Here is a 25,331-nt window from a genome sequence, read left to right on the forward strand (position 1 = left end):
AACACAAATCCTCAAAGAGAAGCTCTGAAACCGACATGTTTCTATGTTACTCTGAACTGGCAAGTCTGCATAACACTCATTTTTGATCAGTTCAGCCCACGCTGCTGGAGGGTTGGATTACAGACCTGTGAATGTGCATGCTCATATGATATCAACAAACTGTCATTAGGAGTAAAAAGCTAATAGTTCGATGCTTTGACGCAATTGCGGTAATGTATTCTGTGTTTAAATCTGTGACTTTTTGTACATATAAATATACCCATTGGTTTATGCTGTGATATATGATTGATTTAAAGTTTATCTGACACCCATTAAAGTTATAGCTTGAAAATCAGTAAGTTTACGCTTACGATTAAGATGATGAGTAACAGATGTGAGTGCCTCTAACTGCATTTTTCCCCTTTTTTCCAAACTACACTTTCAGTTATTATCTTTGAGAAATATTCTGCTGTTTTTTGTGCCCTATTTTTTTTTTTTTTTTTTTTTTTAATAAATAACTGCTGCTATAACCCATAAAACAGTGACTAACATAACTGTCCATGTGGTAATAATATAATATCTGATGTTTGTTATTTTAGCTGACAGTATCCAACATGTCCATCATATCATTATCATATTTGTACATGTATGTCTGTGTTATCGTATTTTATTATTTCTTTATTGAACTACATTAACACAGATATTCAGCTTACAGACAGAATGGACAGTCATTTATTATTCAAGTATCCACGAGAAGAATCTGAGAGGTTTTTTTTTTATTTCATTTTATTTTTTAAATTTTATTTATCGAGTGTGCACGTTCACTGATGCAATGTAACGAAATACTAAAATCCTGAGTTTAATTTGTTAAAAGTGCCGTCAATCAACCTTTGATGGGCGGGAGTTGAGACTTCAATCCAATCACGGCAGACGCACACTATTCCACCCTCCGACAGTCAGAAACATGGCGTTACGAGAGCTATCGTCGCTGGAAAAATATTTAGGACTGAAAAAGCCTAACAAGTACAGTACACAGGGGGACAAAAAGGTGATATGACAGTGTATTCTTGTGTTGTCAAATGTTGATCTTAAACTTCTATTTCAAGTCATAGGAAGCATGTAAGATGACAAATTTAGCACACGGTGGCTAGCTACGTAATGCTAACAAGCTGGTCATGTGTATTGATAATATTATTAGTCATCGTCGTATGTTTACGGTGTGTTAGCATTTTATATAAAGTACACTACACGTCGAATAGTGAGAGTGAAATCAGGCACCATCATTGTGTGCCTGCACTTGATATTCACATGTCAGCACAATGGAAATAGCTCCACGCTCTGCGCATGCCTTTTCCGGTGAGGGGTGGATGGAGCTGTCAGATGGATGGAGTTAGTACTGTGTGTTAATTTACAGCTGCATTACTGTAGACTAAACAGAGGGAAAGTGAGCAAAATATACAGACTGTAGTTTTGATGTATGCTGGCTGCTGCATGTAAATCTGAACTTCCCCACTAGTCTTTAAGGGATAATGATTACAAACCTTTACCTCTCCCATGTGTATAATAAGCCTTAGGTCACTGCTTCCCAAGTCACCTAGACCTCTCATTTTCATGTCATGGATTTTAGTGGAAAAATAAATCTGTTTAGTAATCTAAATTCACAGCACCTTGCAATAATCCTGAAGCTCTGCTCAAGTATTTATTCAGCCTATCTGAGGTAAATTTGACTTGCATCATGTGTTTTGATATGTCACCACTCACATGTTTTTCACAGAATTGTGTTTAAAGTTGTACTGAACATCTTGAGAAACCTTAAAGTTCATTTGCAACATGTATTACTGTTACAGAGATCAAATTAATAAACATAAGCTGTCACTGACCCAAAGAGTTTTTCTGTTTTTACAAATGAATATATCTGCAAGTTTTAATATTCTCACAGTCAAATTGTGATCTTGCAGTATTAATATAGTTGTATTCTACAATATATTTGGTCATGTATATTTACCTCCGCCAAGGAGGTTATGTTTTTGCCAGGGTTTGTTTGTTTGTTTGTCTGTCCATTAGTGTGCAACATAACTCAAAAAGTTATGGACAGATTTGGATGAAATTTTCAGGGTTTGTTGGAAATGGATAAGGAAGAAATTATTAAATTTTGGTGGTGATCGGGGGTGGGGGGCCCACGGGGGCGCCACTGATCAGCCTTGGCGGAGGTCTGCGCTCTCCGAGTGCTTCTAGTTACATGTGTATATTTATATATTGTATATTTTGTCTACCACAGAGGTTGCAAAATATAATCTAGGAATGAAAGCCTATATTTGACTATACCTTCATAAGAAGCATTGTTTTAAAATTATTGATAATTTTTGTTGTATGAAGGAGATTGCACATTGTATTTTGAAGTTTTTACCATGCAGACTAGGAATATTGAGATGAACTTGAATGTTTTATTGAAATAGTATGGACTTTATTTAGCTGAAATTTTCATTGTTACTGTTCATTGATTTATAAATAACATCAGTCTGATGAAAAATGAGTCATTTAGTTTACTTTTAATTCCTAATCCACCGATATAATTGTTAGATTGTGCCAAAGTTTTACTTAATCAAATTACATCAACATGTTCTCCATGTTTTTTCTCACTGCCACCTCTGTCAGATACCTGTGCTACAGAATAATAATGGTCCTCCACTGGTGGGACTAGTGACCATCGCCTGTCATCTGGTGAAAGAGGCCAAGCGTCCAGAGCTGCTGGGTGATTCTGCAGAGAGCAGGGCTGTGGTACAGCAGTGGTTAGAGTTCAGAGTCACCAGACTGGACAGCTACTCCAAAGAAGACATCAAGACCATCCTGAAGGTACAGAATGAGAAGCATCTTGCTGTTAGTTCCAGTTTTATATGCATCCTACAACTTAATACAAGAGATGTCTATTTTATTTGCAGGTTGTTGTTGGAATATTAAGCTCAAGAGATGATTAAATTAATGCTGTGTGTAGATTATCTGCCACTTTAGATGCCAAAAATTGATTAGCGTACATCCTCTGAATAAAGAAATGAACCTGTTTGAATGTGCTGTTGTTGAACAAACTGCACAGAACCAACTGAACAGAGCATTATGTTATAAAGTATTATAACTCTAAGAAAATTAAATTTAATTTCCTCTGTTCATTTTAACATACATAACTCAACACTCTAAAGTAAATCTTGAAAATAAAAAAAAAAGTCTGCAAAATAACTTAATCAGCATGTTCGTAGCCAAGTAATGAGTTGTATTTATTGGTCCGAATGACTAAATAAACTAACAGTACTGTCAGATTCAATATTTGTGTGAATACATGAGCTGATAATATAAATATGGCTGCTGTTTTTGTTCAGGACAGTAGAAACTCCCTCTACCTTCAAGAGGCACCACTGCATCTTTTTACTCTGTCCAAGAGCCAAGCTCTGTGTGTGTGGGTGTGTGTGTTTGTCTTGTTAAGGCACAGGCGACAGGAATACAGACTGATGTATGGCCCCTCAGTGACATGGCCACAAACGACAGAGAAAAATGCTTTAATGTGCCTGATGCCAGTCAGCGTGAAATGGATCGCCAGCCACTGGTCTGCTGGACGCAAGGCGCCTCTTGGCAGTGTCCTGTCAGCAGGAAGTGTTTGAGTGTGTGTGTTTGTGCACTTCACAGCATGACACACTGTTGTGGCATGGCTGAGGAGTCATGCTGTGCGGCAGCATGTTATCTGGACAGGCCTCTTAAATATTTTAATGGTGCCACTTACAAAAGGAAGTCGCCGTGAGCAGCCCGTCTCTGGTGCCCAGTGGCCCCCTGTCCTGTCCTGCTGCTTTAGCTGCGTCTTTAACACTTGTTTTTTAAGCACAACAGTCATCTCCCATTAAATTATCCAGAAATAAAAACTGTCAAGTGCAGGACTTCTTCAACTTTCTCACCTCAGGATGCAAATTTTAAAAAAAATGTTTTTTCAAGCTGAGACTTGTTTTTGAAGTAAACAGCTTGTCGCTCATGTAATGTGACAATAAACAAGATGGTATCAGACCATTTTTGGCCTCAAATGCTGAATGGTTACAAAAGTCTGGTAATTGGCACTGGTTGACTTTTGAACAGATGCCTCAGTAGAAGGTAATTATCAGTGGTTTTCCCACTTTGACTTTCTTTTTCTGAGTTGATCTGAGCCTTGAACTTCACATACTGTAACACAGGCTCTGTGATTTTTGGTTTATGGACGTCATTGTCTTTTTAAGACGGCATAGATGGATGGATAAAGCTTTTATTAGAGTATTTATTATTTTAGACTAAAGCTTTTATTTATCAGTGCTACTTGGCAGTGCTAGTGGCTGATGAAGCCTAATATCAAGCTGCTCCACTGGAATTACTAATTTTGAGAGGATATAATGGCTCCCACCTTGATATTGTACAGTTTGTTTGATGGCCATTATTTATTGTTTTGACACTGATGTTCAGTTGGACAGTTATCTAATTTACTTCCATCAAATCAAACTTTTCAGATGGAAATACAAGGAGATCAATTTACATTTCCCTGCTCAAAACATTGCCATTATATCAGCCTTTAAAAATCTGCTATCAGCCTACTTTTTAATACAAAAAAAAATCAAAATCAAAAACAGAAATACACTATTCAGCGTTTGTAACTTTTTTCTGTATAGGACAGGTAGGGAATGCCCAGGTTTGGAGCTCCATGTGTTGGGTAGAAGCAGAAGGAGAGTTGCCTCTTGTCTGATGCTCGACTGGGCTTCAGCTCCATAGCTGTAGGCTAAGGAAAGCAAGGATCTGATTGTAGAAGGGGAGGAAGTCTGCAGTCTTCATGCCTTGTTTGGCATCACCCACTCTTGCTGCACAATAACTCCATTTGCCCCCAAGATGCTCTGTTGCATGGAGTGTTCCCTTTGCGCAATGTACAAGTGCTAAAGATGGTCCCTTCCCCTGGGACCAGCACTTCCATGCACGACTTTGCACACACAGACATGGAATGTGAAATGCACATCATGCTGCCCAAGTTTAGGACAGCTTCATTAGATTTGCCAGCAAGAGTTGTAGTCATTTGGTAGCAGAGTAAACAAATAGTCTGTTTTCTACAGCATCTGTGCTAAGTCGTCAGTCATGAGTAGAGATGCCATACCCCCTCAGGTTACATATTATTCCTATCCACATAGCACAGCACACAGACACACGCATACTGGGATCCAGACTCATGGACCTCACGCACCCTCAGATATATAGGTTAACGAATCTGTATTCATGCCTCTCTCATCCCGCCTTTGATAGACATTGACATTTACATAAAGCTGGATATCCACTTTGGTTTCACTTTAGTTTAAGTTTTTTGTACAGCATAAGTCACTTAAAACACAGTTACTGCCATCTCAGTGATTAATATAAAGGATATTTATATGTTGTCATTGTCATATGAGATGAGGTGTTTATATCTGTCCTGAACACAAATCTGCAGTTACTGTAGTGCACAGATGGTTTTTCATAATAAATTAATTGCCATTGTTTTTTTATTGTTTGTTTGCAGGATCTCAATGCCTATTTGCAAGACAAGGTTTACATGGCCGGGAACCAGTTCACCTTAGCTGATACCCTCATCTACTACGGAATCCATCCACTCATTGTAAGTTGATTTATGTTAAATAACTGAATTGTAGTTGTCATGTGTTATTAAGATGGTCATTGTTAGTTTTTAACCATCTCTGATCAAAACCAGGTTCTGTTTGTGTACTTGGCTTCCCATTTTTCCCACCACATGATTTGTGAAATATTCACAGTACATTTCAAATCATCCAAATTTTTTAGAACAAAGAAAAAATTGAGATGTTCAAAACTCAGCATTACTGCGGATACAAATTGATTTACTTGGTCCGAGGACAGTTCCCACCACCATTGGACACCACCCATTTATGCATTTATCCATTTTTGCTTGTATAACAGCACTTACTTCAGTGAAACCACAACTTTAATAAGCAATTTGTTGCGGTGCATAACACACAAATAGACCAGTCATATGGCTAAAGGGCAGCAAGAACAACTTGGCAATAAATGCAATGGTTATAAACACATTCTCACTTCTCTTCAGAGAAATAAAGCGAAGTGGCACAAAGTGATATCCCCAGCATCAGACCAGGGACAAGTAAGTTTGTTACGCCTTCCAGGATGGGAAAAAAAAAAGAAATGGGAAAGACAGAGGGAGGGAGAGATCACATGCTGAGATATGTCAGTGGTTGTGGCAGAGATGGAAGGTTGCCCCCCGCCACCAGGCAGAGGAGCGTCACTTTGGTTTGCAATCAGTGTGGTTTTTAACCTCAGGGGGTCAGAGGTCAGCTAGCCTCGCCGTTAACCACAGACTGCCCTGATGTTCAATTCACAAAAATAAAGTGCATGAACATTAAATCTGACTGATGCTGGGATCGGTTTATGGTTAATAGTTCTCACTCAGTTAATTAGATAAAGAATCCACACATGACTAATAACTTTTTCCAGGGTTCGTACGGGTGCTTGAAATCCTTGAAAATGCTTGAATTTCAATGTTGTCTTTTCAAGGTCTGAAAAGTGCTTGAATTTTAGTTCAAGTGCTTGAAAGTGGTTGCAATTATTACTCTGTGATGTGATTTATTTACTTTAATATTAACTCTGCCAAGTTTGATGGCAAGTAAAGTGACTTACAGAGAGGGGATACATTTTGAAAAATAAAACTTTGTGTCAAAAACGAAAATTAGTGGGTGCTCTCAGGTCGACCTCAGGTACATTTTTATTTTAATCTTTGGTTCAGTGCGAGTGTGCCTGAAGAACAGCAAGTGGCTTTCCTTTTGTTTTTTTGGGCTAAATCTTTTGTATTCTCCTTTAATTTCTTAAATTTTAGCTGTTATGAAACAATTTTAGATGTTTATAGCATAATGCAATGTACATCATTATGATAAAATGTGAAAAAAAATATGAATATATGTATTCCTGTAGATATGTAAGGTGCTGTGCTGGAAAAATTTGAAAATGACCCTGAAAAGTGCTTGAAAATTTCACCTTAAAAATGTGTACGAACCCTGTTTTTCAATCCAACAACATTCTGGCGTGTTCTGCTAATATTTTGTGTCGCACTCTCTTTTCTCACACCCAGGTGGACTTGGCCATCCAGGAGAAGGAGCAGTACGTGAATGTGACGCGATGGTTCAACCACATCCAGCACTACCCCGGCATCCGACACCACCTCCCTCCAGTAGTTGTGCTCAGAAACAGAATTTACACAAGCAGACACCACTGAGACTTCACCCGAATCAACCCGACTCGCAACAACCCCGTCTGAGTTTTTGATCCCCACGATTATTTTTTAAAATCCAATCCACAGTTTGTTGTTTTCCATACACTCATTTTATCCAAGGGTTCTTGTTATTCTGGTTACTTCTGTCTTCATGTTTTGTTCTGGGCTACATGCCTCGATATTATTTCAGTTCAGAGACTCTGACTTAACCTTCAACCTGCATGTTTAACTAAGAAGAACAGGTACTTCTTCATCTCTAAGGGAATACATGTTAATAAAAATGTTGAATGTGTCAAAACGTTTTTTTTTTTTAAATTTTGTTGCACAGTTAGGTGATGACTTAGTGTTAACTAGTAGAAAGGTCATTTTAACCATCCATGGATTCATGCACACTAAGGTTATTTATACAAACTTTGATGTCTTAACCAATGCAAAGCCAAGGGAGCAACATTATGGGACAGTTACAGTTGTGTTTTATGTTTTTGTGCAACTTAAACTGTTTTTGTTGTAAGTGATGAAGGCTGTGCTGCAGTGAAAGGTGCTGCTAACTTGATTAAAATTTGTTAATATATACCAGTGTTCTCTTTTTTTTTTTTTTTTTTTGTATTTTAAGCCGTAAACACCAGATGGCCTCCATTTAACAGTTCATTACAGCAGTTTAAATAAATGCGTACTGCTTTGACTCCCTAATCGCTGCTGGATCAGTCTTCAGTTTTAAGCAACATCGAGGTTAAAATGTTTTTTGTTTCAAGAATTGGCTACACAACTCTGAGCCTGTTCCCTGTGTATGTGTGTGTATGTGTTCCTGATTACATCCCCACTTTCTGTCCCACTTCTTCACTACCAGTCGTGTGGGCAGCAGTGAGCAGTTGAGCGTCAGCCCCAGAGTCAGAGATCAGAGTGAGGCTCCAATCAGTCCCACTACCACCACTGTTGATGCTGCAGGCCAGAGAGAGGGCAGCGGGCTCACCAGCTGCCACACAGATCCAGCCAGCCAAGGCCAGAACCCTGGCCCCTGGGCGACAGTCAGCCACTGTGTGTCATTTCAACCCTCACGCTCCCACGGGGCTGCTGGAGAGAGAAGGACGAAAGGGAGGCAGTGAGCAAGGGAGGGAGGCCATACAGGGAGAGAAAAAGAGCACCCAGAGGCCGAGGGATCCTTCTGTGACATGTGAACAATGATCCGTGCCTCCGAAAGCCTTACTGCTGCTGGCTGGATGTTTGCTATTAGCACCATTAACAGGCCAAGTCATGTCAAAATCTGTAAATAAACATGATGAATTTACGATAAATAGACAAAAATAGGTTAGAATCAGGACAAAGAGCTTAAATCATTGCAGCCGTCACTAGTTTCTGATACTTTAACCTTCCTTTTGTAGACGAATCAACTATTAAAACATGTTTACAGACTTTATGCACAGTGTGACTGTCTGTCATAAGCTCCAGGGACAGAGAGTTTTTGTCTAAAATCAGCTGTGTTTTTCATTTCCTCCCTCCTAACAGGCCCTACATGTCTTTATGCAGTGGTTTTGTTATCTGATGTAACCATGATGTTCATACCGTGCCAATAAATCGAAGGGAAATGTAGCTCATGACCCCTGACTAGTCTGCAGATTTTTCAATGTGTTTTTTTTGCTCTGAGAATCAGTTTTGCGTAAACGAGGAAGAAGACAGAGCTGTTGTTCAATCAGGTTCTGCGAGACGAGCTCACCCTGTTTGTGGCAAGTGTTCTGAAGAAGATGTGAAGGATAAAAACAGCTCCGAGTCATTTGAGCAAGCCTTGTGACTAGACGGGGCAGTTTAGGGTTTGGTCTACCATTAAAGAAGCCCTTGTCCTTTTTATTATGTTAGCATTTAGTTGGAATGCTGTTTCCAGTGTGCAGTGTCACAAACTTTTCTGAGGTGTAAATAATCAAACTATCTGGACACGGAGGTTACAAATGAAGGAACTGTCCTTCATTCAGTTGTTTAGTACAACACCATAGTAACAGAGCACGCATGGTTAATAATAAATTTACTGTTATGAACTAAAAACAGCACCTGTTTTAAACAACACATGGCTCCTGGGGGAAAAACAGCTTCTATCGTATTTATGTTGGTGAAGGACAACAATGCAGTATCCAAGCAATGTAAAATTAGAAAGTCCACATATTAAAATGGCTCCAGATGGGTTTTGAGTAAGAAATATCCTCCCGAGACCCAGGAAAGCAAGTTTTGCCTGTTTTTACATGAAATTATTGTCTTAATTTATAACAGTATAATGTACGGAAGAGAATTAGGGCCACTGGAAAAATAAATATATAAAGGTCCAACATATATATTTTTTATTATTCTGAGAAAAAAATTAGAATTCTGAGATTAAAGTTGGAATTCTGACTTTAATCTGAAAATTCTGACTTTTTTTTTTTCAGAATTCTGACTTTAATCTCGGAATTCTGACTTTTTTTTTCTTCCAAATTCTGAATTTAATCTCGGAATTCTAACTTTTTTTTTTTCAGAATTCTGACTTTAATCTCGGAATTCTGACTTTTTTTCTTGGAATTCTGACTTTTTTCTCAGAATTATGACTTTAATCTCAGAATTTTGACTTTTCTCTCAGAATAATAATTAAAAAAAAAAACTTTGGACCTTTTTTTTTCTTGCCCCAGTTGCCCTAATCGTCTTCCATAATAATGCAACCAGTTTTTCAGATAACTTTTTTTTATTATTATTATTGGAATGTGATTTGCAGTGGACAGCATTTTTTGAGGTTTTTTGGTTGTTTTTTTTTTTTTTTCTTTTTTAAGTAAAACTGTGAAACTCTTGTCCCCCACAGAGGACAAAATGCATTCTGGAATCTGCTCAACGTATACACTCAAGTAATTCAATGTGACACAAAATTATATAAAGCATTGTCAGTTTATTTATTCATAGCCAACTCAAAATACAGAAGTTGTAGTTGACTTTGATTCGAAGCAGCAGTCGGTCATCTGTTCACTCATCTGTGTAAGTAAACTGCCCTCATTCAACTGAAAAAGCTTTGCAGGAATTTTTAATACTATATGCTGAAGATATGCAGCCACAACTTTAATTCAATTTAATATTCTAATGACTTTAATCAGTCTTCTGTCCAGGTGGTTGACTTTTGGAAATTCTTTTCTAGCTTTATTTCCAACCTTAGATCATCAGGTCCTATGGAAGCTCAAGGTTAAACCTACGATAAGAGAAAAAAAGACGCCTTTGAATTGTGATTTTTTTTTTTTTTTATGCGTTTCAGCATGAGTGTGAAAACCTTCTCATAAACTCTTTTCCATGACTTTTGTCCTGTGTGTCTTTCAGGCTGAAAGTGCTGGTCTGGTACAGTCTCACAGTCGGGTTCTTCATGATCAAACCTGAGTCGAAGCCCGATGCAGCGCTGAGGCCGCAGCAGGTGATCAGGACAGAGGCACCAATTAGAGGAGACCTTCCAAAAGGAGAGAGGGCCAACGCTCCACAGGGAGGGCTCTCTGCTGTGGCCCCGGATCGACACTATCAACACTCCACAGACTGTGACCCCGCCCCCTGGCAGCCGAATAAACGCACAATTTAGCCAGCCGCCTGGTGAGGGAGAGGTCAAAGGTCAGTAAGGTGAGGTTCCACCAGTGATGATGTCAGCGTGGATGGAAACAGCAGTGCAGATGAGGACCCTGTTCCACGTCATCGCCATCTTCCAGCTGCCATGTTTACTGTCAACGCGGCAAAAAATGCTCTTCAAAGAACTGCAGATCTGATGACACCGGTGACTTCTACTGTCATCAGATTAGAATCTTACTTGTACAGATTACAATTTTGGATTATTTAACCCATAAGGACACAAAGATCGACCAAAAGCATCTATTGATCCAAAATGTTGAATACCTGTTGATCCTCTAATCCTATCAATACATGTAAATAATTGGTGTAAAATACAGTTTTGTCATTTTTTCATGGTCATCAGATATGACCCGTTTGGACGTTCAGAGGCTCCGTAGTTACCATGGAAACACCATCATCTTCTACATCATTGATTCACCAGTAAAACCCATGGAGTCGGATCAATGACAGTGGATGGAGAAGTTTAGTTTCTGTTCAGTTAATGGTATATTTTACTGAAAAAGTCACTTTGTCTGCAGTTTTCTCTGTTTCTCATATACTAACCCTCAACTTTAATCTGACCTTTTATGAACATCCACATGATCAGGAAATTAAATATAGAAAAATACCTGATTAATCCTGTTAAAATGTAAAATACAGAGAATAATATATTATATAATATTATAATACATAGTGATGAATCACTTAAGAAAGGGTAGATGTTGAGAAAATGTAATTTGGGCAGTGACAGAAAAGTAGCATCGGCTCTTTATGGGTTAAATTGCGTAATAAAATTCCAGGATCATTGGAATTTAGTTGTATAATCAAAACAGTCCTTCTTTGTTTTCTAGGATATTAAGTTCAGAATTTCTAAAAGTAAATCGATTATACAAGCTTATTATATTTCATGGAGTTTTGAACCCAAGTTGCATTCAGAATGGTCCACTGTATTTGTGAACCATAGTTTTTAAAGACAATTTACTGAAATGATAAACATTTGGCTGTTTTTATCCATAGATGTTGAAAATCTATCAAAAAGTAAAAAATAAATAATGATTACAATATCATGAAACAATGGTAAACTGTCAATTTTCCCTTCACAGACCCATTTGTGTCTTTAATTGTAAATTTTAATTCAATTTTCACTGAAAAATCACCATATCAGTGCAGCTACTGCGCCACAATAAGCCAACAGCAGCTGGAATCATTGGCAGCAGTTGTCACTCTTTTCACTTTTAATGAGAGAAAAGATTGAAGTATTTTACACATCACGTCTCCAACACGGCCAAACACCTTTGTCACCTTAGGTTTACTTACAGTTGTAGATGAACAACCCCCACTACCAACAGCCACACAACTACCACCACCCTTCATTAAGTCTTATTAAGAACATCAGGGGGAAGAAAACGCATTGGCTGCGACATCTGCTATGAACAGGGCTCGCTGTCTCTCGTTGACAGATTCAGCCGAACAATCAACACCGTGTGGTGGTGAAGGGAGCGTTAGCATGTCATAAGCTCTTCTGACAGGACTTATCGACCTCGCTTTATGTGTTTCTTACTCACTGTGACAGTTGTACCATGCATCTATAAAGATGGCATCTGATTGTCTGTTGCAATTACATGAGTGCACGAGTAAGGATGGTGCTATGAAGGACACAAGGAGGGAGGGGTGCATGTGTTTCTTACAACATGTTGAAGTAAACTTATTCCTGTGGACGTGAAGGAGGGGAATGTGTCCTTACCACTTACTGAAAAGATTAAAGATGAACACCATTACCTCATGGCTCTAGTTAAAAATATCTCTAACTATTAGAACTTATATATGGTATCTCATGAACACTGATGTTACCTAGAAATGACAGCTTTATTTCATCTTTCACAGCCAATCAAATTCACTAAATCACATTATAAATGCTTTGATATTTCTGGAAATGTGGTCGACCTTGTCTGAAAATAATGTGTCACTTTAATCCATAAAGACCCAGTGTTACTTTTATGGCAGTTCCAAAATACTTTTTTCTCTGTATTTAACTTTTCTTGATTTATTACAATGTATTATGACATTATCCTCTGTATTTTGCATTTTTTTCAGTGACCATCAGGTATTTTCCTATATTTAATTCACCGAACATGTAGATGTTCATTAAAACTCAGATTAAAGTTCAGGGATATTTCATCCAAATCAGTGAAAACTGAAGAAAAAGTGACTTTTTTTTTAACCAAAATAAATCATTAACTGAAAAAAAAAAACCAAGTGTCTCCATCCACTGTCACTGATCAAACTTCATGAGTTTTTCTAGTCAATCAATGTTGTAGAAGGTGACTTTTTTCTCCACGGTAACTACAGAGCCTCTGAACTTCCAAATGGGTCATATCTGATGACCATGAAAAGATGACAAACTGTATTTTATACCAATTATTTACATGTATTGATAGGATTAGCAGTTCAGAAGTTATTAAACATTTTAGATCAGTAGATGGTTTTGGTTGTCCGTGGCTGTTTGGGTCTTTATGGGTTAAGGACGGACTTGACACCCATTATGATGCAGGCATTTATAGTCATACTTTCATCGTTTTAGTCCTTGGGCCGGTGATATGATGATATTTACCTTCCAAGTGCTTTTGTTCTAGAAATTTGTGTCTGGAAAAGTACAAGTGGTAAACAAAGAACAGAGTAAAATAGCCACTACTGTTGTTACATGTACTGGCTTTATATTAAATACATGTAACTGAAAAATATTAGTTAAATGTTTGGGATTACAAGAGGGTTGAATCTGAAAATTCAGTATCTTACATATATCTTACAAATATATGCCTTTAATCGTTTTTGAGAGACACATGCATGTTCCTTTGTTTATGTTCATCAACTGAGTTAGCATGTTCACCAAACCTGTTGTAAAAAGGTTCATGTATTTGATCCAGAATCCACTGTTACTACCTAAGGTGATGGTTTGATGAATATTAATGAAGCTTTACCTTCATTAAATTACTTCTATAAACAAATGAATAGGCATATGTCTCTCAAAAACAATAAAAGACCATTTCTAAACTTTTGACAAACACTTTATTCTCATTATCAGAGAAACGAAGCAAAGACACACAGATAAATTTGAGCAACACATCAATGACAGTATGATCTTACCCATTTAATGATCCAATGGGCATGATTTGGGGTCATCCAAATGCAGAACTGTAATATAATATTCATACCATTTCACTACCATATTTCAACAATAACTCAGATGGACTGTCTATTGTTTTTCCCATTTTATACTGGGTGGCATCCAGTGTTGAAATACATTAAAGCACCTACAATGTCTGAGTGTTTGGCACACATCTGCAACTTCACTACTACATGTCAACACTTATCATACACCGAGCCTTTACTTTTCTAAACATTTCCTCTAAAATTAATCAAAACATGATCAGACATAATGACTTACATTACTTTGATGACATGATAATTGATTTTTTTAATAGAATAACTACTAATTTACAACCTATTACATATAAAACTACAACCTGTTACTGATTTCAACTTCTACGGGTGTATAAGAGTACTTCTATCTTGTCTTTCATCACCATCAGTGGAATCACTGCATTTCTGTAAACAGACATCTGTCTGACTGCTTACCTCAGATTATAGCTCAAAGGGTTTTATATCGTGAATCAGCAAATACCAGTTTAACTTATGAATATATTTCTGACTTTATGCATTCTTATCCTCTCTCTCCATCTCTTTCAAGATACAGCCTTGCTTTAGATTGCATAAGGATCCCAGGTGTGCAGAGAGAGCAGAGTTTTACGAGACGCAACCACTCAGCTCATCAATCAGAGAGATGGGTGGCTGATTCGGCACGTAGGTGCTAAAGTACATATGTGTGACCTGGGGCAAAGAGATTGCACAAGATTGCACCTAAGTCTCTCTCTTTCTCACACACACAGATGACTGTTCTTGAATTAGCCGCCTCGGTCGCTCCTCGCCCCTCCTGCTGATCTACCTCAGCTGCAGCTTCTTCACATACTTGTCTGTGTGTGTGTGTGTGTGTGTGTGTGTGTGTGTGTGTGTGTGTGTGTGTGTGTGTGTGTGCGTGTACGTATGAATGTGTGTGTGCTTGTGTGCATGGGTGTGTGGTCATGCACCCATTCATGGGGTTATGGTTTTGGCCTGGGGGTAAAGAGGTGAATTAAGGGTGAAGGAGGCAAAAAAGCAAAAGAGAGGGTCGACCCACTCTGCTGCGTGAGTTCAGAGCTCAGGCCTGTTTGAAAAATATGCACGATGAGTCACACACATATACAAATTGTATTATATTGTTTTTATTATTTTAGGCATTTCAACTGTCCTATTAAAATGATTCTGTGCCATCGTACCTTGGCTTGAGTTGATGAAAGTCCTCTCATTCGCCTTGCTGTCACATTGGGTGGCCACGTCTCAGTCCTCATTCCTTTATTTAAATGTTCCACAAATTAGCCATACATTTATCCCCCCTCCTGCTCTATCCAACCCACAGGTCATGCCACTTAACTTCAGCCTGCCCCCCTGCTGTAATAGGTTGTGATAGGAAGCCCCCAGGGAAGCTGACTTCTCACTGAGAAGTGATACTAAAAGTAATTGCAACTGAAACCCTGTGACAGGAGGGTATACTTTGAAAAAAAAATGAAAAAGAGAGTAGTGCATAGGGAGGATGGCAGTGGAAATAAGCATAGAGGATATATGGGGGTGAGTGAGGGCGAGAGAGGGTGAGGAGCAAACTGACTTCTGGGTGGGCAGGGTTTAGTGCCCTCAGCCATTTCCTGTAATGTGACCTCCATGGGAAAAAAAACAGCAACAGACCTTAATTTGCATATTTCTCCGACTCATCTGCATACGTCACCAGCACATCTTTTTTCATTATAACACTGTGGCTTTAATTTGAGACGACTAATTTATTTAAACCTGGAGTGGAAAGCCAGAGTACTTTTTTCTCTGTAACACATCTCACTTCCATAAAGATTAAAAAATAGGGAGTTGATGACAGTTTAATAGAACATCAACAAGGATTCATTTTATTAACTTTGAATTTCAGTTGTTACCTTAATTTCCCCTCTTACTTTATTATTCTAGTGCAAAATAGGGTCCAGGTTTTTAATGGGCACATGGATATAGTGGCTGGTTACAGTTAACACAGAATGAATGTTTTATTCCAAAATGGATTTCATCTGCTGACAACTTATAACAGCAATGACGTTGCAGTCATTTGAAAGTAAGCTCTTCATGTTTCCTCTCTTATCTTTCGCGATTTACACTTATAGGAATAACTGGGGACATGTTACTCAATTTTCTTGACTTTTTACTGCTTTGTCACCTAAAAAAATGACCGTCTTTCTCATGCATCTTAATATTCTGGTGCAGATCTTTTGCTTCCAGTGATTAATTGTCTCAAAGTTACCAACTCTTTCTGCAACTTGTCAGCCTCTCTTTTTATATTATGTCAGCTTCTGTATGTTTTAAAGTATGTTATTGTCAACACATTCTGTACTAAAGATAAAGAAAATTTTGCGTGTGTGGACATGAATGAATACCGGAATCTGCACAAGGCATCCCAAAAGGGATTGTTCAGATTTAATAACATTATTTAGTAGAGTAAAACTTAATTTGAAAAAAAGGAGTCTAGAATAAATAAAGCAATATACCAGGACAGAAGTTTGTTTGTTTTTTTATAAATATTGTATGTGTTCATATCCAGATCTGAAATGCATAGGGTTCCTGTTTGTTCCAGCCATTAAAGTTGCCTCGTAATGGCAAAAACCCCAAACAACGTGACAATTTTGAGATAAAGATTATTACCACTTAAAAACCATTTGATTTATAATTTGTAGAAAAACCTTCAGGTTAAAATGTTTGCTGTCCAAAACCTTGGTTTTTAGACCACGCTAATGTGATAGAGTGTGTGTTTAACAGTGACAGGCATGGATAAGCAGAAGACAAACAGCCAGCTAAAAGGTTAAAGGCAAGCAAGTTTTCCAATTTGCAGACTATGCTATTGAAGGATGCTTCCCATGAAATGAATTACATCCTCTCTGTACAGTACAATAGCCGGTGGCCTTGTTATCAAAGTGAAGACCCAGAGGCCTCAGTTCTGACCCTAAAACCCCAGCACCAGTTGCATCTCAAAAAGAAGACATGCTGGTTCAGTAAACACACTGATATTTGAAGAGATGATGATACAGATAAAGTCTGGCCATCCTAAAGAAAACTTAGACCTCAAAAAATGTAATATGTTGTAACGTAGTGACCCAGAGGGATAGAGTCTGATTTGTGTGTGTTTGTGCTCAGTGTAAATGCAGTGTTAATAGCTATTGATGTAAAAGTAAGAACAAAAAACATTTCTTATTCAGACTAAATTTAACAGCACATGACACACAGCTGATCAGCGCCCCCTTAAAAAAGCAACCGCAATTGATGGTGGCGTGAAATCGACATTTGGACAGGAAAACACAAAGTCATCTCTGTATCTCCTGATCCACTAAGGTTTACACACATATAGACACACACACAGTGAGCTATCTATCCATCGCAAAGATGCCTCAGCATTTCACAAACTTTGACCCATCTGAAACCACCAGCCTTTGAAGTGAAATCCTGGGGATACAAACGTACAGTCACAAACACACTGCCTCCGTCTGCCTTAAGGGCGAAGGTGGGAGGGTGAGTCTGCAATGAAAGATGCTGTTGATGAGACGGAGGGATGAGTGAGGGGGTAGAGGATGTGGGGCACTGATAGAGTGCTGATAGCTTCTACAAAAGAGTCCAATGTGTGGCTGGGAGCTCCGAAGTCACACATGTACAGATACAAAAGCATGCACTAATACAGTGGTTCTCAAACTTTTAACAGCGGAGTACCCCCTGAAATATATATTTTTTTATCCCCCAACTCTCGCTTCAGCATTTTTGATACAAAAAAAAATTAGGAAAAAATAATTCCTGTGCCAAATATGTCTATTTAAACAACATATATTTAACTGTAATAAAAAATTACCACATTTTTTAACATTTACATTTGTATGTAAAATAGAAACTGAAAAGTGCCCTCTTTCATTGATAAGATAAATAAATAAATTGGTCATTAATTAATAAATTAACCTTTCATCCATAAAAAATAATTACTTAGCTACTCGAATGAACTCATTTTGAATAATATAAAATAGAAATGTTCTTTAAGTGTTACAAAAGCTTAAATGAGATGATTGGCAATAAAACTATTATATGAATGTATTTATTGTGTTTTATATTTCAGCATTAATTCTCAGTATTTATTTTGTATTTGGTACATGATGACTTATTCAATGTATTTTCTCCCAAAAAATTTCAAGGATCCCCTGAGCTTCTTCCAAGTACCCCTGGGGGTACGTGTTCCCCACTTTGGGAACCCCTGCACTAATACATACATGTATTCATTATATGTCTTATTCTAGCTGTATGGACATTACTCAAAGATATATATTAATATAGTATCACTTTTATTCATGCACAGACTCAGGTCATGCCCAGAGGGAGGGAAACTTTGCCTTCTTTAACAGCGCTGGCGGACTCCCCTTGTGACTTTCACAGCTGTCATGCTTGTCTTTACAACTTTCATTCAGCCAATGACCTCAGGGACAGAAGCATGTGATTATGCCTCATTCACACACAAACACTTATACAGATAATGCATACAAACGAATATATACAAATTAAAAGGTAGACACTCGCCAAGTGCTGACACGGTGTTAATGTGGTGTGTTATTTGTCCTAATGTTATTTCACACTCTGTTCTGCTTTTGCGATGCTAATGATATGGAGTGTTATTAAGTGTTCTGAGGGAGGTTAATACTTTGGTATTTATTAGGTATAAGTGCTAACATTTTTGTGTTAAGAGAAAATGAGCAAAAAGCTTTTAATTTTCAAATTTAACAATGTAAGAAATGCTAAATAGATTTACACTAATGTGGTTTGATGTGGACAAAATAAATATTACATGAATGAGATATTTTAATTACTGGCGGATTTTATGAAATTAACTCATCAGTCATTCATTTCATGCTCTCGAAATGTATTCATTCCTTATGGCGCAAAAATAATATAATGTCACCTTCCAAAAAGCTTTTACACAAAAGTGAAACTCCTTTCTGCAGCTAATGTCACTCCTCGCAGTCTTCAATGCTTCAGTGGTTAGTGTGACACAACAGGAAGACTAAAATGAAGATGTCCCCGCTCCTTTTGGAAGTCTATGGCAACTCAAGCAGCTTATATGATAATGTTTTTTCTTTTTATCTGTATAGCTAGAAGTGCCATGCACCCCGCCAGTTGGCTTTTGTGCTTTTTATAGGTGACACAGTGTGATAGACCCTGCCCTCAAACCCTCCATTACAATCATATTGGTCTCCTCTCAAGTGTGTTCCTATGGGGCACCGTCACTGTCAAGACTGGCTGAAGTTTAGTCAAAGACATTAAGAGAGCACCTCCAGGGACAAACATCAGAGAGGAGAGGAGAGGAGAGGAGACGAGAAACAAGGAGAGGAGACGAGAAACAAGGAGAGGAGAGGAGAGGAGAAACAAGGAGAGGAGAGGAGACGAGAAACAAGGAGAGGAGAATGGAGAGTACATATAAAGAAATTCAACAGTAACAAGAAAGGCACTCGGAGAGCGCAGACCTCCGCCAAGAGAGATCTGCCCCCCGATCATCACCAAAATTGAATCATTTCTTCGTTGTGCCAGTATCAACATTTCCTGAAAATTTCATGAAAATCCATCCATAACTTTTTGAGTTATCTTGCCAACAAACAAACAAACAAACACGCACACAAAGCAAAGCGATCACAATTCCTCCTGGCGGAGGTAATAATCACTCCAAACTTTTTTCAATTAAAGAAACATAAAACCTTTCAATATAAAATGCCTTCAACGTTTATGCAACATGTTCCTAAAACATGCAAAGTAATTACCTTAAAAATTAACCATCCTTTAAAGTAATACATTCTATTTGTGTTTTTGTATTTGTTTTTATTTTAACTCATTTGTCTGTAACTGACCGACTTATAAAGATAACATATTTTAGATTTCTTTTGTTTTTTGAAGTACATCTACTTAGTTGGAAACTTTACTTGTATTTTCTCAAACTAGTCCTCATGCATCACCCACAGTCCCTCTGTTCAGATAGATCCAAAGATAAGACAGTAAAAAAGCAACTACGTATTTTAAATGCCGTATAACAGCTGAAAGTGAAAAGCCAAGTTTCTCCAGTTGAAACCATTCAGTCATTCATTCATTCTTTTGCCGTAACCACTAAATCCTCTGGAGGGTCACTAGTTCATTACAGAGCTGACGTATACAGACGAACAACCTCACATTCACTGCCATGGGTGGTTTAGGTTGACCTATTAACCTTTGAAGGTGCATGTCTTCAAAGTTGTTGAGAGCTGGTTTAACCCATACAGACCCAAACAGCCACTGGCGACAAGAATCATCTACTGATCTAAACTGTTTAATATCTGTTGATCCATTAATCCTATCAATACATGTAAATAATTGGTGTAAAATGCAATTTGTCATCTTTTCATGGTCACGTGATTCTAGTTGCGCTAAAAGGTCTTTCCATTGTAGTTCTGAGTGATATACCAATTTCGCTACACCCAAAAAAAAACACCTCTTGCAAGCTCAAAAACTTTTCATCAAAAAAACAAGAGTTTGGGTGAAATTGGCTTTTTTTTCCATTAGACAAATTTTTATGCGCAACTTATATTCACTCAATTTGAGGGTCAAAGAAAAAGCGACTACTATACGCTTTAAGATTCAAAACAAATGACTTTTATAGAACTTGCACTAAACTGTCATTTTCAGCATATTTTCTAACCAAGCAAACACAGACAAACACAGAAGAGTGACAGTATTCCCTGAAGGAGGAGCGCTGCCATCTCTCTCCGTGGTGGTCGTCAGCGTTAAACTCCTGTCAGGTTCCATCTTACACCCAAACGCACACAAACACACACACACAGACACACACTGGATCGTCTGTCTCAGGTTTGGACGGGCTTTCCAAAGGGGTCGTCATGTTGTCACACACACCAGGGAACAGTGTTGTTGTTGGCAGACCTACCTCTGCGTCACCCCCACACCCACAGAAACCTGCTGTGGCTATTAGTGTGGCAGCATGAGAGGGATGCATCTGGCCCCTGGATAAAACTGAGTGGCCATCACTTACTTTTATTATTTTTTAACAATGTGAGAGACAGCAAGAAGGTCCTGGGTTTGATTCCAACCAGGGACCTTGCCATGTGGATTTCTTCTCCCTGTGTTTGCATGGGTTCTCTTTAGATACTCCGACTTCCTCCCTCCGTCCATAGAAATGCACTGATAGGTTCATTGGTTCATCTAAATGGCCTGTAGGTGTGAATGGGAGAGTGATTAGTTGTTCGTCTCTGGATGAAAGTATGGTACAAAATAAGATTTGCCAAACTATTCTTAAAAGCTTTGCATGTACTCTCTACAGTAAGGGAAAGTTGCATACCTGAACACACAGCTACCAAAATCAACAAATCAACCCTATGTTTCCACAGACAGTGTCACTCACTGCTAGGGGTGTAAGAAAATATCGGTTCTGCAATATATCGCGATATTTCATTTCACAATACTGTATAAATATTTAAAAGTACCGTATCGATATTTTTAGGTATTTATTCAAATGCAGATATTGTGGAGGTTCATTTTTGTTTTTCTTTTTTGTTTATATTTTATTTATTCTTATTTAACACTCTTTTATTAAATAATGTTAGTTCCTTTGTTGGGATTGCACAAAAATAATGTTCTGATGTTAGTTTTGAACTAATAGAATGTGAACATTTGAACAGGATCTTAAACTGTAACATCTGTAAAACATAATTTAAATTTTAACACAGGAAAATTCTGTGATATAGCATTAGATCCTGTTGTGATCAAAAATGTCTGCAGTATTTGTGCATATTTCTGGTGTAATTAAATTCTTCCAGGAAAAAAATGCCTTTTTTAACAGTATCATGATATATCGTGATATATCGTATCGTGACCCTTGTATTGTGATTTGTATCATATCGCCAGATTCTTCCCAATACACACCCCTACTCACTGCATAGAGTTCATTGTTTACACACATTTGTATTATTGTATCATCATGTTTTTGTCATCAAACTAACATTCATAGCTAACAGTGTGTCTTATAATCTTCACGTACTGCATCAGCTGATAGTTTACATTGTAGGTCTCTTAGCTTAGCTCTGTTGGTAGACAGAAAACTGCCGCAGTAAAACCACAAATCACCTTTTTTCTGGACGGTCTGTGTTGTCAGTAGCTGCACTAAAGATCTGTCTGGACTTCAACAAGCCAGGTCAGAACTGACACAGTTTAATCTGAACCGTGAATCAACGAATGGCAAGTTAGCAAAGATAACATCATATAATAACTTGATACTTTCATAAGTCTCAGAATCAAACTCATCACTTTGTCACTTTCTTTGAGTCTAAAGGTTGTCTCTTAGTTGTTGTCATCACATGTGCTCACTTTCTGACACTTAAGTCAAAGGCCCCGTAGTGTTAGTTTTCATCACCATGGTAGACCAGCAGAGGGACTCACTACTCCCTCTAGTGGTCACAGAAATCCCCCGGCCCCTAGCTTTAACCTAAGACCCCAGAAATGTCAGCAAAGTACAAGCTTTTTTTGTTTTTTATTAAATAAGTGCCTATATTGGAAACATCATGATGCAACAGTTTTTTCAGATGCTGTTTTTAAAATTGTTATGGAATGTCCTTTGTGGTGGACAGTTTTCATTTCTTTTTCTTTTTTTTTTTTTTTTTGTATAAAGTTGTGAAACTCTTGTCCACAAATGTGGACAGAAAGAGGTTAAATACAGTCCTGGAAAAAATTCTTAGACCACCTTTGTTTTCTTCAATTTCTTGTTCATTTTAATGCCTGGTACAACTAAAGGTACATTTGTTTGAACAAATATAATAGTAACAACAAAAATAGCTCATAGTAGTTTAATTTCAGAGCTGATATCCAGACATTTTCCATGTTTTCTTGATAACAACTAAAATCACTTCAGTTCTTACATCAATAGCTATGGCATTGTACTGCCAAAAACAGTGCTTTTAGGCATTCCATGTTTTCTTTTCTGTCTGTTTTAGTCACATGATACACACAGGGGTTAGTACTTGATTGCAAAACCATTGTTTTTGGTGACTTTTGATAGTGTAATATTTTTTTCTGCGACTGTATATTCAGTACAATCCAATATATTGGCAAAACTTTACAGCTCCTTATTCTAAACACTCCAATACTTTTAGACCATAGAAATATGACTTATAACCCCTTTACAACCATTTGATTCTTGTCTTCCATAAAACAAAGTGTAAGTTTTCATACATGTCTATTCCATTGTAATGTAGTCACACAGACGTTAGTTTATGTGTCATTTTAATTCACCATAATAGCACTACTGCTTATTTTGCCAGACAAAAAGTACAGAACCTCTGCCTCTGGTAGCCTTTAGTTTAGAGAAAATCCACTCTACAATGGTGCATAAAGCTCCCACTTCAGATTCAATTAAAAAGAAAACATAATACACTGTTTTTAATGTTCTATTTAGAGCATAAACTACATTTACCTTAAGCTGACAGTGATGCGGTCATCAAAGCGACAGCAAAGTTTCTGAATTGTTTTAATGTTGTACAGTTTATTCTAAGTGCTGCTCTTTGTAACTTCATGATCTACTTTTGACTGAAGTGACTGTTTAATCCTTAAAGCGTTCAGTCATGCACTTTTTAATGTATTCAACAGTTGTTACAAACCTCACTTTTCAGACAGGCTTTCCTTGATCATTTCCTATGATGCACATTTTCTCTGAGAAAACATTTGAACGTTTTGTTTAATGTCATTTTTGATCATGTGCCTGACATTCACAGCTGTCTCACAACTGGGACAAGAAGGGGGAAAAAAAATCTTGAGTGGAAATGCCTTTCCACTCAAACATGGTACATCTCTCCCAGGTGACTGCTTAACACTGGCAGTAATTGAAAACTTGCCCCTGGCACTGTGTATGTGAGTCTGTGTATGTGTGTGTGAATGAGCATGTGCAGAGTTTTTCTGTGTCTGAGCATGTGCATGTGCTAGTATCAGCATGTATGCGTGTGCGTGTTCGTTGGTGTTTAAGAAAATGTGTGTGTATGTATGTACGGCTACTGTGTGTGTGTGTCCATAAATAAGCCTCCCCTCTCCACAGGTTTACATTTATAAGTCCACCTTTACACTTCACACACTTTCTGATTTATGTTTGTGTGAGTTCAACCATTTTTCCCAACAGGAGGATGAAATGAAACAATATTTTTTTTTAATACCACCCTCCCTTCCCCCCTTCTTTTTGCTCTTCCACAACGAGGGGCCAAATCTCTTCAGCATTTCCAGCCCTGTGAGCTAATTTGACAGCTCACGGGGGTGACGCTGATTCCACTTCGCAGAGACAGGTACCCTAGGGCTAGCCAGCTGGATCGCAGCGGATGCTTACAGATTTGGCTTTAGCTTCATGCTGGGTGTCATCTGTCTCTTTGGTCTGGCGCGGGATAATTTTTGTGTATGCGTGCATGTGTGTGTGTGTGTGTAAGTCTGCCCTGACATCATGTGCCTGAGCAGTTTGTGCCTGGCAGGCCTTGTCTGTCCAGGTTGGCCATCAAACACAGCCAGCATGGCCCTAATCTGACGAGGCACTGCTCCAAACATGCCACAGCAGCCCGAGAAGTGTGTGTGTCTCAATATGAGTGTGTGTGTAAAATTGTGTGTGTGTGTGACCCCTAGGGCAGACCCCCTTTTTCCTACTCCTTGCCTTTCTCCTCTGCTCTGTCCCACGTCTAATATCGCCCAATACACACACACACAAACCGATGAAAAACTTCAAAAACCATCAAGTGGAGCTCAGTGGATGTTCCCCCTCCACCTCACAGTCTCAGTTCCTCCTCTGTTTAAGTTCAGAGTGCGTGTATTCATGTGGTTTTTCATTCATGTGTGCGTCTGAACCGCTACAGCCAGAAGAAGCGCCGTTGCCTCTTTCAAACACAAATGTATCCCTGTCCGGTGCTCCCTCCACCCCACATCTGTCACTTTAATCGTGGTCATTTTGCAGGATGCTCTGCCTCAACAGGTTTACAGCCTCCCCCAGCCTGTTGCCCTCAGTCAACTTTGACACTGCCTCTCAGAGAAAGCAGTGGTCCCTCCCCACGCCAGGACAGGAGAGGACAGAGGGACAGCCCCCCATGGGAAAACTGACAGTGCAGTTCCCATTTTTCTCTGGGATGATCCTCGAAATGGCGGCAGGGGCCCGCCGCAAACACTAATCCCCGCCGACACGCTGGTCTCCCCCCCCTGCTCCCACATACTTCCAGTCCTCCCTGAATGCCTGAGTGCTGATCTGAAGCTTGGAGGAAAAGTGGCAGTTCACCGT

The 25,331-nt window shown here is 38.4% G+C and overlaps 1 protein-coding gene across 1 annotated transcript; it reads left to right on the forward strand.

Annotated features, from left to right (window-relative positions):
• Positions 1-916: 916 nt before the first annotated feature.
• On the forward strand, positions 917-7,829 carry eef1e1 (eukaryotic translation elongation factor 1 epsilon 1). The gene is made up of 4 exons (XM_030123799.1): positions 917-1,027; positions 2,635-2,832; positions 5,525-5,620; positions 7,118-7,829. Exons 1-4 carry the CDS (start codon positions 944-946, stop codon positions 7,259-7,261), a joined length of 522 nt encoding a protein of 173 aa, XP_029979659.1. The 5' UTR covers positions 917-943; the 3' UTR covers positions 7,262-7,829.
• The last annotated feature ends 17,502 nt before the right edge of the window (positions 7,830-25,331 follow it).

Source organism: Sphaeramia orbicularis, chromosome 20, assembly GCF_902148855.1.
Source record: "Sphaeramia orbicularis chromosome 20, fSphaOr1.1, whole genome shotgun sequence".
Taxonomy (NCBI): Eukaryota; Metazoa; Chordata; class Actinopteri; order Kurtiformes; family Apogonidae; genus Sphaeramia; species Sphaeramia orbicularis.